Source organism: Haemaphysalis longicornis, unplaced genomic scaffold (assembly GCF_048455015.1).
Source record: "Haemaphysalis longicornis isolate Haplotype H1 unplaced genomic scaffold, Haemaphysalis longicornis Haplotype H1 scaffold_1, whole genome shotgun sequence".
Taxonomy (NCBI): domain Eukaryota; kingdom Metazoa; phylum Arthropoda; class Arachnida; order Ixodida; family Ixodidae; genus Haemaphysalis; species Haemaphysalis longicornis.
The window spans coordinates 256144903-256157228 of NW_027526203.1; the positions used below are offsets into that span (position 1 = coordinate 256144903).

The window sequence follows — 12326 nt, forward strand, 5'->3', positions numbered from 1 at the left end:
AAAACCGCTGATTTAGAACATGCTGTCATATTCGATGGGAATGTCATTAATCAACCTCAGTTGAAAACTTCAGTAACCAAGACATTTTAGTGCACTGAGTTGCTTCTAAGGATCATGAATCATTGTCAGCCCTGCTCTTGATTTCATTTCGACTTCAATGTATTTTAGCAGCAATGTCATTGTGGGTGCTCGTGGCTTGTAGCAAAAACAAAAACAAAGCCTTTTGTGTCCCATGGAAACCTACTTACATCATAAAGCTGTGTTCTTTCCGAATAGCTTCGGAGAACCCTGGGGATGCGTTCACTGGAGCAACTTGTACCTTAGCAAAGAGGCAGGCCACTGGCGGGCAGGGAGTGGCAGGCAGGAATATTGGCTTTGTCACAAAGAGTGGTCTCAAACCACACATTATCCGTGGCCCCTTGCCTGGTGTGGGACAACGTTGAGATGTGGCGTTGTGTGTTGAATTTTGTACATGTTTGCAGTGGCAACTTGTTTCATCTGACTGCTGTCATTTTCTCTGCTTCTCTGTGAGCAGTCGGACGAGCCGGCGGTCATTAGTTTCCTGCTGACCACTGAGATCATCCCCCTGTGCCTCCGAGTGATGGAGTCTGGCTGTGACCTGTCCAAGACGGTAACACTCTGCTCGCAGGCAGATATATTGCTGGGAATTTCGAGGCTTCTCAGCCTTTCTTTCACAGTTAGATTGTACACTTGACTAATTGCTTGCTGCCCAACATGAGGGAGGGGTGGTTCTGCTGTCTACCAGGAACTTGCCTAGAAAGCCATCCTGCTGTGAAGATCTTCTTTGGAAGTTTTGAATTAAATGTGGATTCGAACTTCGAATAAAATTGTCTGTGCAGCCATTGCAGAGTTCGAAGATTTGCACATCTCTAAAAAAAGGGAGCAATCCATTGGTGATATGTGGTCATTTACTGAGTCATGCAATAAGCTTTGTGAATGTTGGGGGGGGGGGGGGGTGTTAGTGAAGGCTCTACCAGGGTGTGCTTTTGTTGGGGACATTAAGAGTAAGTGTGAAAGAAGTAGGAACACGAGACGATACAGTGGCATCTCAATGATATGAATCTCGTGGGACCACGAAAAATATTCGTATCATCCGAAATTCGTATGAGCCAACACAGACCGAGAAATTGAGCACCAAAAAAAGTTTTCGTTTATTTCTTTTCTTACTTTTGCGTGAAAAAATCCATGTTGTTCTTCTTTTTTTTTTTAACCTCCATGTCACCGAGCAGTCCTTTCTGAGCACGTAAAACTTGGCACTTGTCTCACTCACAGTGCACAAGCTTGCTGCACGCCACAACACGTCAAGGGCATGCAGGGTTTTGCTTGTTGATGGTGCTAGTTCACTTCTACCGCAGCCTCGCCGTCACTATAAAGCACCTCGTCTTTTGCGACCTCCCAATGACCGTTAGCTTTATCTTCTTCGACCCATCGGCATTACAGCAGAAGAGCACAGTTACTCTTTGCTTACTGTTTTGTTCACTTTGACAAGCTTCGCCTCTTAAACACAAGCTTTTGTTGGATTGCGAATTAAAAAAAAAAAGGCCCCACCTAATCTGCGTTATATACCGTACTTACCCAATTCTAACGCGCACCTGATTTTTCAAGCAAAAAAAAAAAAAAAAAAACTTGCGCCTCCGATTGTAATTTGCATGGAACTTTGTGGCCAAGAAAAACGAATGCGAGAGAAACGGGCAATTTATTTCCCGAAGTAATCTCACTCATCTAACTCCTCGTCGCTCTCCGAGAGCTCCTTGTTGCTTTCCACTGACCACAACATCTTGTCCTCGGTGCCATCAAGCGCGTTTGCGATGCCACACTTCTGAACGAACGTTCAACCATGGTCGATGGGATCGTGGCCCACGTCTTGCACGCCCATCCCACGAGCTTCTCCAGAGGCACATGCTTCAGCCGACCACTCGTTTTTAATGCGTGGGAGCCGCTCATAAGCCGCTCGTGGAAGCGACGCAACTTCGTTGCTGCTGCTGCCATTGCTGTTATCAAGCGCACAAGTGGAACGATTTGACGATTTGTGTGAACACCGATAGAAAAGCCTAGGCGCCTAGACTTCCTGCGTCCGAAAAATCGTTGCTAAAAGCTTTGAGCTTTGGCGCCATCTTGAGATGGCGATGACGATGGATGGAATTAAATTTCCGCGGTTTCGGCAGTTTCGGTTTCGTATCCGATTCTAACGCGCACCTGATTTTTTGGCCTTTTTTTTTTTTTTTTTTTTTTTTGAAAAAAGTGTGCATTAGAATCGGGTAAGTACAGTAGGTCCCGTGCTTCGTACTTTGATCGAAGCATCAGCAGAGTGTCAGCCATCCAGTCGCTCACTACTGAGTCGTCCACCTTCTTTTCTTCGCCACACACGGTTTTGTATACAAGAGCATGCTGCTGCTTGAAACAGTGAACCCACCTGCCGGAGGCCTGAAAGTTCTCAGGGGTGGAACTGCTGCGCCAATTGCGCCATTGTGCGCCAATTTGCCCTGCTGCGCCAAGCTGCGCAGAAATGGCAATTTGCGCGATTATTGTCCATTGAGAGCATACAACGCCAAATTTAGCCAAGTCTTGTCGTCGTCCGGGCAACACTGAGCGCTGGCTACACAATAGACGCAGCCGGATCCACGCCGCATCCATAGCCACGGCAGTTTGGTGCACTTAGAGTGAACTAGAATAGGGGAGTGTCCCGAGCGGCGGCGCCGAGCCTCTTCGGTTAGCGTCGACACCGCCAGGTGGCGCTACTGCTGCGTTTCACAGCTGCCCTGGCGCAGCGAAACCACGCGTCTGGACAAGCTTTGCGATCTTTTCGCGTTGTCTTTCTGTTTTCAAAGGCGTTCAGAGGCTAAGCAAGATTGTAAACGGCTAAATGCGACTTGTGCTTTACTTACTGCTGCTCCGGATATGCAGGCCTCGATGTGATGAGCCGTAGTGGTTGCAGGCACCTCTGGTTATGTTATCGGCAATTCTGACTCTCTCCGAGATTTATGTCGCGCGCGGACGCTTTTAAATGTCTATGCACTGTTACACGTGTTCTCGACTCGCCACATACTGCCTGCCGCAAGAGGATGACGAAGTTTTTACGAATTGACAGCAGCTGGTGTTCAGCATGAACTGCGAGTCTCTACGAATCGGAGAGCCTGGCGATTCAGGGAAAAAAAGAGCAGATTTTTTCTTGTATTGCAGCATTTAATGGTGACCAGTTTATTAGCTGAGGTGTTGCAGCCAACTCAATATATTATTCTGCGGATGTAAATACAAAACACTTTAATTGCTTCTTGCCATAAATGCATTACTTTGGAGACTTTACATAACTCTTTTTTAAGTTTAATAAATTCAGCGCTATTCCCGATTTAACGAAGTACTTGGTGTTCCACAAGCCCTCAACAGGAGCAAAAAAAAAAAAAGGAAATCCTGCCCCATTCCTGGGAGCAGCTTCGTCGGCTTAATGAGGTGGCAGCAGATCTGAGCTTCCATGACTGTCTGAGCGTGGATGCGGACGCAGAAGCCTACACGACGGAGGTTTTCAACGATGAAGAACCCGTACAGTTAGTTTGCGACACACAAGAGGTCGCAGAGGTTGATGACGGCCCAGAAATCGCCGAAGCTTCTGTGCCTGCTCAAGGCCAGGTGATAGATGATATTGACTTGCTCAGGCGCTTTAGTGGGGCTCACGTAGGAACTGAGGACGCGTTGAACGCCCTAGCGTGCTACGAAAAGTCTGTGCGCCCGATGCTAACAAAGCGCACGCAGGCGAAAATTATAGGCTTTTCTCCCAGTAAATAAATTTGTTTCCCCCAGGAACCCTAGCGTTTGATTGTAATTATGTAATTCACCGTGGCCGCTGCTATTACGGTATCTCTTGGTAGCTGCTGGAGTGAGCCTTCACTTAGACATCGAATTGATGGAATCAACTCCTAGTAAATAAAAATTCCCGATTTTACGAAGTTCTCGATTTAACGAAATAATTTGTGGTTTGCGATGACTTCGTTCAATCGGGATTTAACTGTATATTTCCTATTGATAAGTACTAATAAAAACGGAATAACATTTCATGGTAACGCGCTTGCATGCCATGCTATATGCTGAGCACGGCAGGGCTAATGGTACAGCTTCCCTCTTAACAGCAGAGCCATTTGAGCTCTTAGTTCCGCCGTTCAGTGTTACGAGAAAAAAAATTACAAGAAAAAAAGAGAACACTCTGAACATCGTTTCTGGCGGGACCTATCGCGTGCTGTTGTTGGGAGCACAGACGCTGAGTTCGCGCTATGGACGCCTGTAGTTCGCGAATCCTAATGCAGTTCACTTTGTGGGAGATGTGAAAGCCTGCGGACAAAACGATCCGGACCTGCCAGTCGTGGAGAACTTTCAGCGGAAATTTCGGAAATAAATGTGAGGTGCAGCAGCCGGGTCTCTGACGAAGGGAGAGGAGCAGCCATGGAGCTCTGCTGTTTCTCCAGCCTTGCGCCAATTTGTTTTTAAAACTCGATTTAAAAAAGCACATGCATATACAGTGAATAAGATGCAACTGATTTCACTTCAGTGTGGCAGCAAAGTTTATTTCATAGCATCTAATTAACGTTTTCTCCAGTTCCGTTATCTTTTTGCAGCTGCGTCCACTACTGGCCTACAAGTGTGGATAGCCACTTTGACAGCCTGGGGCAAAGCAGTGGTAGTCCGTCTTTTTTTAGGCATCTTTCTCGCATGTTGGCCATTGAAGAAACACACTTCCTCAGTGCTTTAAATAAACACTTATACTTTCGCACAGGTTACACTGCACGCACATGCGCACCTCACCAACCGCGTTTCCTCCCGGTGGCCGGCGCCGGCTGATCAGCTGCGAGATTCCGCACCAGCGCCCCTAGCGGCGGTCAACTGCGCACGGCGCGCCGAAAGCAACGCTGCCTCCGCCCGCTCAAGACACTCCCCTATTCTAGTTCACTCTAGGTGCACTCGTGTTCTCTCGTGGAGTTTGTCGCAACGTTGTTATCGCCGCGGCTTTCCCGGAAGGCTGTCACCAGCATGAGTAAAAGTAGTTTGAACAGTTATCTAGTGATATAACTTGAGGCATGGCCTCTGGAATTTGCAGCTGCTCGAAGTAAGACGAAGGACCCTTACGCACATCCTTCGCATCAGAGGTTCTTTTTACGCAGTTACTGCGTAACGCAGTTACGCAGTTACTGTGATGATCGAAGTCTAATTTTTCGGGACCTCCACGAACCGGGAACTGCATGCGCCCGATGACGCGAGCTTCCGCGCGAAGGGCCCTTCTACGATACTGAGCGCATGCGCACGCTCCTCTAGAGTGTTGCGGCGGCCGCTATCACTTTCCTTTCTGCTGTCGAGTGGGTATTGTGGGTATTTCGACAGCTGCACGACACGTGCGCGTTAGCGTTCCTCGGTGGGAGTTTTCGGTGCGCACAAACCCCGAACTTACGACCGAATTTTTCGCGCTGCTTTAATGAAAGAAGTGGTGCCACACAGCCGCCGTACTCGTTCGCGCACCGACGAGGCCCGACTCGACCGCGAAAGCGGGCGTCTTGATGGGATGCCGTGCCCACTTTCGCCTTCGCGTCTACCACGGAATCAGGTGTTGGGAAATCGCCATTTTTGTTCGCTGCCTGCCTTTGCCTGCCTTCTCGGTCGACGCAGCGGCGGCAGCTTGCTGCGAATGCGGCATCGTATTGTACGGCGCCCGTCTTCGTGTTGGGGAATATCGATGCGAGGTAATGCACGCTCGGCGAGCGCGCTACCCGCACGGCGCTCGCCGCACGACACCTGATTTCACAGTTGCGGTGACGGCGGCAGCGGGGCGGCGCACTGCACGCGATTGTTTTAGCTCGAAACTATTTTACCAAAAAAAAGCAGCCACCGTTAGTAATGTAGTGTTGATTATTATACAAATAAAGGCCAAAAAGTTGCTTCGCTGAATTTAAAGGAATTGGCAAAAAGCAGGTTTCAGTCCCAGCTTCAGTCCCAGGAGCTGGTACTTTCAGGTACCAGCTCCTATTTGATTTATTGCACTCCTTCTAAATAAATCTGGCCAATTCTATTTCTCATGCAGTTTTTGGATTAGTTCCTCTTAAAACGGCTCAGCCGCATTATTTAAGACCGTCAGTGTGCTCCAAAAGTGCTCAGAAATATCCCCTAGATTGCTCCAAACCTGCACCAAAAGGGGATTTTTGCTGCTCCAAAGCTCCTGCTCCAAAAAGCTAGACCCTGCTTCCACCCCTGAGTTTCTCAATTCCAAGCGAAAGGGCGACGTCGTCGGCTTTCTGCTGGAGCACTTTTCCGTCAATGTTATCTCCAGCCACAGTCACTTCCTTGAACCACGTCGAGAGGATGTCTTCAAGTATGACATGCTGGGCTGTCTTGGCCTGCTTGACGTTCAGATGAACTGCTGCAGGTTTTGCAAAATCACGTCCCGTTGCCCAGTGATGGTGCACACGTCGACGGTGGCAAGCCAAGCTCTCTCTCTCTCTCTCTCTCTCTCTCTCTCTCTCTCTCTCTCTCTCTCTCTCTCTCTCTCTCTCTCTCTCTCTCTCTCTCTCTCTCTCTCTCTCTCTCTCTCTCTCTCTCTCTCTCTCTCTCTCTCTCTCTCTCTCTCTCTCTCTCTCTCTCTCTCTCTCTCTCTCTCTCTCTCTCTCTCTCTCTCTCTCTCTCTCTCTCTCTCTCTCTCTCTCTTTTTGCCAAGTCGCTGCACTTCCGTTTCGGTTCGCTGTCGACTTTATTCAGGATCACCAGCTTCTCCTTGAAGAAAAGGGCCCTCCTTTTGCGCTACGTAGCTGACAGCAGCCTGGTTGATTTGGTTAGGAGAATCCCGTTTACAGTAAAAACCTCACAAACGCGTCTCGGCAACTGAACATCCACCATGAGCAGACAGTGGCAACGGCTAGGAGTGGCGCACTCCGATGTCGCGGTCCCCCACCCACGACCAGTGAGACGCCAGCAACTGAGTGACGTCGAGTTGCTACCCGACTGCATCACTGCCTGCCTAAGGCCATCAAGGTGTCCTCCCTGGTGGCATGGCAGCGGCAGACTCGGCGTTCCGTGCATGCTTATACAACAGCAGCACGGCCCTTCCCGGAGAAAGAGTGACAAAGAGGGGAGAGACAGCCTGTGCAACGCCGTCGCTTGCTCGCTGGGCAGTTGTGCGCCTCACCGGCTCATTCGTACCGTCCACCGGGCCGCGCAGGTCCGTTCATAACACCCGAAATTTTCCCTATTGCAAACAATGCATTTTCGCCAGGACTTCTCAAAAATTTGTATCCCGAAATTCGTATCATTGAGATTCCACTATATTGGAATACTGGTGTTGGACAACTGGCAAGCCAGCCTATGTCGCGCGGAAACCTACTGACTTCATTAGTGTAGTGGGAATAGCACCACATCTCTTGAAAGGGCAACCTTGGGGCCAAGTGTTGCAGTGTACGACTCTGCAACTTGTTGTTCTCTGTCAGCCAGCATAAGCTTTGCCGGTGTTTTTTGTTTTGTTTTGCTTTCATTCTAGAATTTTTAGGTTGACTTGGGTCAGAACTCCTTTACACATTGTATCCGTGGCTTTATCCCCCGATGTTCTGGGTGCACTGCTGTGTCCAATTGTAACCTTTTAACCAAGGTTTATTGAGCTATGCAGATGCACTTATGTCTTGCTTTTGATCTGAATGCATTCCAGGTGGCTACTTTCATCCTGCAGAAGATTATGCTTGATGACACTGGCTTGACCTACATCTGCCACACCTACGATCGCTTTTCTCACGTTGCCATGATTCTGGTGAGTGGCAATATTTTAGTGGTCACTTTTGGTCTCTCTTAGAATTTTCTCATCTTGTGTTCCACACACACTCCCCCACACACACACACACACACACACACACGTGTGTGTGTTCTCCCGCCCTCCCTACTCCCCAAAATTCCATTGCCAGTGACATTACCAGTTAAGGTTTCTGTTGTGTGGCCTCTACCTTTTCACTTAAAATTCTGTTGTGGTTAAAAGCTTACTGCATCACTGTTGGCACAGACGGGCACGGCTTGCTTTCATACTTTCTATTTATTCTTTCAAATCCTTTACCATAGGAGCACAAGCGCTCTAGAAACACCAGTGGTGGTTGCATCGTCCGTATTTTAACAGCGGAGCTTTTGCACAAGCCGTAACTTTGCCATTGCAGGAAAAAATAGCAAAAATATGTGCAGCGCTCGTGAACGCATGCCTCGCGGTGACCGCCGAGCGTCCTCGGCACGTGCAGTGGCTTTAGCAAAAAAAAAAAGAAGAAGAAAAAGAAAAAAACAACTTAAAAGCAGCGAGGAGCGTGAAAATGGCGAGCGCTCGTGAGCGCGGTGACTGCAGAGTCCCCGGCTCGCCGTGCAGTGGCTTTAGCAAAACACACTACCTGCTTGGGAGAGGTTACCGCTGCCGCCGCATTCTCTAGAGAAGCCATTATGGATAATTGGAGACGAGTGTGCCAGTCCTTTCCAAGAAGTCTTGCAGATCCCCGCCACCACTAACTCGAGTCAGTGATGAAAAGCTCAGTGAAATCAATCAATCAAAAATGTTTTTTATTTTCACCAGTACAGCACTCAGTGAAAAAGGGGTGTGGCCGGAGAAGATGCCACTTTTCTATGGCTTGACAGCCCTAAAGTGGGTACTTTGACCAAAATTTCATATGCATAGTACATTCACTTTGTTTTTTCTACACGCCTGCAGCACCTCTGCACAGTGTTCGCGCGAGGGCAAAGAATCGCGTAAACACCGTTCCCAAAGCTTAGCACGGCAGCACTTGGAAAAGGCCTAGCGCATGCAGTCAAGCTTGTGAAGACGCATGATAAGCTGAGCAAATAAAGCAAGAATATAACTAGGCACAGTTACTAACCAGCCATAAAACATCAATCGTGGCCATCACAATTAGCTAGGTTTTTTTAAATCTCTTCACGACGAGGCAGGTTTTCCCGAAACCGTTCGTCAAACACATCGGATTGCTGCCTGACGTTTCCCCAAGGCAGCTTCCACATTTTTAACGATTTTAGTCTGGTCATTGAAACAGCTGTTATGAAATCTGATGACGGACAGCTGTGAAATCGAAAGTTAGACCAGTTGGACTGCGCCCGGTTACCGGCAGATTGCACACAATGGATGGGAACCAACCCTCCTACTTGAGGCATTTCTTACCTTTTTCACCGAACGGAACGGTAACGATGCATGCAGGAGAATAATAAAGACCGAACTTCACTGAACCCGAGTTCTTTATTACAAAAAAAACGACGAGGGCAGACTCGCCTCCGGGTGCACGACTTCAGAGATAGCCCTGTTTTCAATCTCATCGGAGTTGCGTTTATCCACAGCGGCCTTGTTCTTGGCGGTAGAGCGGACCATCTGCTTAGACAGGCCTGTACTTCTGGCGATGTCGGCCTGTTTTTCCCCATGTTCGACAGCGTTAATTGCGCGTAATTTATCCTACAGGGAAATCAGTTACCCTGCCGCTCATGCCGCTGGTCGCACACACAAAAAAAAAAAAGCCACTGGCACTGGCTTGGCTGCGACGCCGACCCGGCTGCCATCAATGTTGCCAGACATAAGTTTTCTTGCCAAAATAAACAAAGAAAGAGGATATCGGGTGCCGGCCCCGCGGAAGTCCGCTATAAACATTCATCGAAACAATTTTTGCCTAAAATTTAGTCTGTTGTAGCCGATAGTCTGCTCTAGCCGGGTCCGTTATGAGCGGAGTGGACTCCATTTAAAATGCATGGGGACAAGACAAACCTACAGAAATGGTCTGTTGTAACCGAAAGTCCGTTGTTGCCGGATCCGCTGTAACGAGCGTAGACTGTATGCAGCTAAAATTGCACTTTGCGTTGCAGTGGCCTGGATCTTAGTTTCTTGCGCTATGGGGTCTGGTCGGTAGCCGTTACAACAGCATGGCATGGCAACCGCAGACTTGTTCATCACCACAAATAACTATCTATAAGTCTAGTCTATAAATAACCTCCGAAAAAGTACTGCATCCCACTCTATATGCTCGCACCACGCTCGAGACATTGGTCAAGCTTTTGGTGATCAGTTCAGTTTCTCTAAGCTGCTGAGACATGCCGACTTCATAACATCATTGTCAAGTCTCTCAGTTCATCAAAACTAATGCCCGTAGGAGAGTTAAGAGGAATTACGACTGCGTAGACACCCAGCCGCTCAATCTCCGCCAAGCCATTCAGGGGAGTTGGTGCGAGCAGCTGATGGTGATGATGTGGCTTGTCCCTTTGTAGTGGGTGGTGGACCGAAGTGGTGTCCCAGCTGGTATTACAAAAAAAAAAAAAAAACGGGGGAACAAAAAACAAGGGAGTTATCGAAAAAGTTTATCGTGAAAAAAGTGTTAGCCAAGCCATCGGCTAACACTGCCACTTTGCGACATGTTGCGGAGTTAGCCAAATTACATGTTTTTGCTGGGGGACGCGCCAAATGGGATGGCCGGAGGAACGGCACGCCGCCGGCAGCTGACCGCGGAGGCCAGGCCGACACATTGGTGCTTTCACTTTTTGCTTCAATCAGAAAAGCAGCAATCGGAAAAGCGGCAAGGATTGAACCCCGCATTCTTGGGCGCAGCAGAACAATGGGCTCAGCAGTACACTGAACCACCGCGAAGGTTTGCTATGAGGCAGTTATTCGATAAAGTGTGCTTGAGATAACTCTGAGTTTCTTCCAGCCACATGGGATCCACTAGGTCTTCAAGGTTAATATGTGCCTTGCTGTGTGTGCAGGGCAAGACGGTTCTCAATCTGGCCCAAGAACCAAGCCCGCGCTTGCTGAAGCACGTGATTCGTTGCTACCTCAGGATGTCGGACAATCCCAGGTACTTCCTCCTCTTCCCCCCTGCATGTGGGGTCAGCTGGGCTCCGACTCAATGCTGCCTGTGTGGTGGCACATGCTCATTTTAAGACTTATCTGGGGCGGAGGGAGGCAGAAATGCGACTGTGAGGACGCGTGTTAAGCAGGCGGGTGTGTGCCTGCAGAGGAAAAGCCTCGAACTCGTCGGTCGACTGTGTTGAGGCCCAGAAAACATGTCGAGGCACGCAAAGACTTTTCCCGAAGATGTCAGTCATCACAGCAACTTTGTCCGTTCTAAGGATGTTTTCGGGAAGCAAAATTTTTCTGTTTCAGTTTTTATTCTGCAACCTCGGCACTTGTATTCAGATAAAGTCAACCTGGATGTAATAGGATTCTAAGGGGATCGCAGAATATTTTGATATATCAATAATTCTATATTGCAAATCACTCCAATAGAAGTCCAATAGGGAACCTTGGCACATCTGTGGTAATTGTCTTGAGTACAAAAAATTGGCGCAGCTCGCACTAGTGGTGCAAGGCTGGAGAAACAGCAGAGCTGGTGGCCCCACTCTCTTCTTCATTGGAGGCCCGGCTGTTGCACCTCGCATGAATTTCGGAACTTGCCGCTGAAAGTTATTCATGACTGGCAGGACCGGATCGGTTTGTCTGCAGGTTTCCACGTCTCCCAAGATGGACCGTGTTAGCATGCACTAAATCCCGCGGCAACCAGCGTCGTGAGCTTGGCATCTGTAGTGCGATCTCGGCATCTGTGCTCCCCACTTCAGGCGCGAACGGATGGGAACTGGCGAGAACAGCGTACCAGAGATCACGCCATGACGAACGCTGGGCAGAGTGTTCTCAAAGGTCAAGCTGGCCGATGTGCAGTGTGGGAAGTTCTTGCCAGTTTTCACTACGACTTAAATTGTTAAAGGCATCATTGATAATAACCATCAATGAAAGTTTGCTTCTGCACCTGTACTGGGCTGCAGAGTTGCAGAGGTCCTCATGTCCATCTGGTAACCTTCTGTAGACTAACTCTTCTAACGTTTAAATTCCACCAGCAGAATGTCGTGTGGGGGTGATAATGGCAACTCTTATAGTTCATCTTCCGCTACAAGCTCTTATTGAAGACTGACTGCTTGTGCGTCTGCATCACATGTTTTCAAGTCAATACTCTGCTGAATGCCAGTTCTGTTCACAACCTGGAACTCTACCTCATGTTAGTACAGTGTGAGCGCAATCCCAAACTTCTGCCTCTCCGGTCCCCTCTTCCCATCCCTGAGCTGTGATGACCAGTGGCCATCTGGATGTAGAGCAACTCCTGACATCCCGAGCGAAGGCTTTCTGCTCACCTCATGGATTCCCGGGCTAGGAATCCATGAGGAAGCCCACTTCAGAAAGCTCAAATAAACGTTTCTCTCTCTATCTCTCTCTCTCTATCTATCTATCTATCTATCTATCTATCTATCTATCTATCTATCTATCGATCTATCTATCG

At 48.6% G+C, this 12326-nt stretch overlaps 1 protein-coding gene across 3 annotated transcripts in view; it reads left to right on the forward strand.

The window, feature by feature from the left end:
• The window catches only part of LOC144144548 (CCR4-NOT transcription complex subunit 9-like), a 104213-nt gene that overhangs the window by 65373 nt on the left and 26514 nt on the right, over positions 1–12326 (forward strand). For all 3 annotated transcript variants that reach the window (XM_077676069.1, XM_077676075.1, XM_077676082.1), the window contains 3 exons: positions 536–631; positions 7691–7789; positions 10762–10853. In XM_077676069.1, the coding sequence (XP_077532195.1) occupies positions 536–631; positions 7691–7789; positions 10762–10853 (287 nt within the window). The remainder of the gene's footprint in view (positions 1–535; positions 632–7690; positions 7790–10761; positions 10854–12326) is intronic.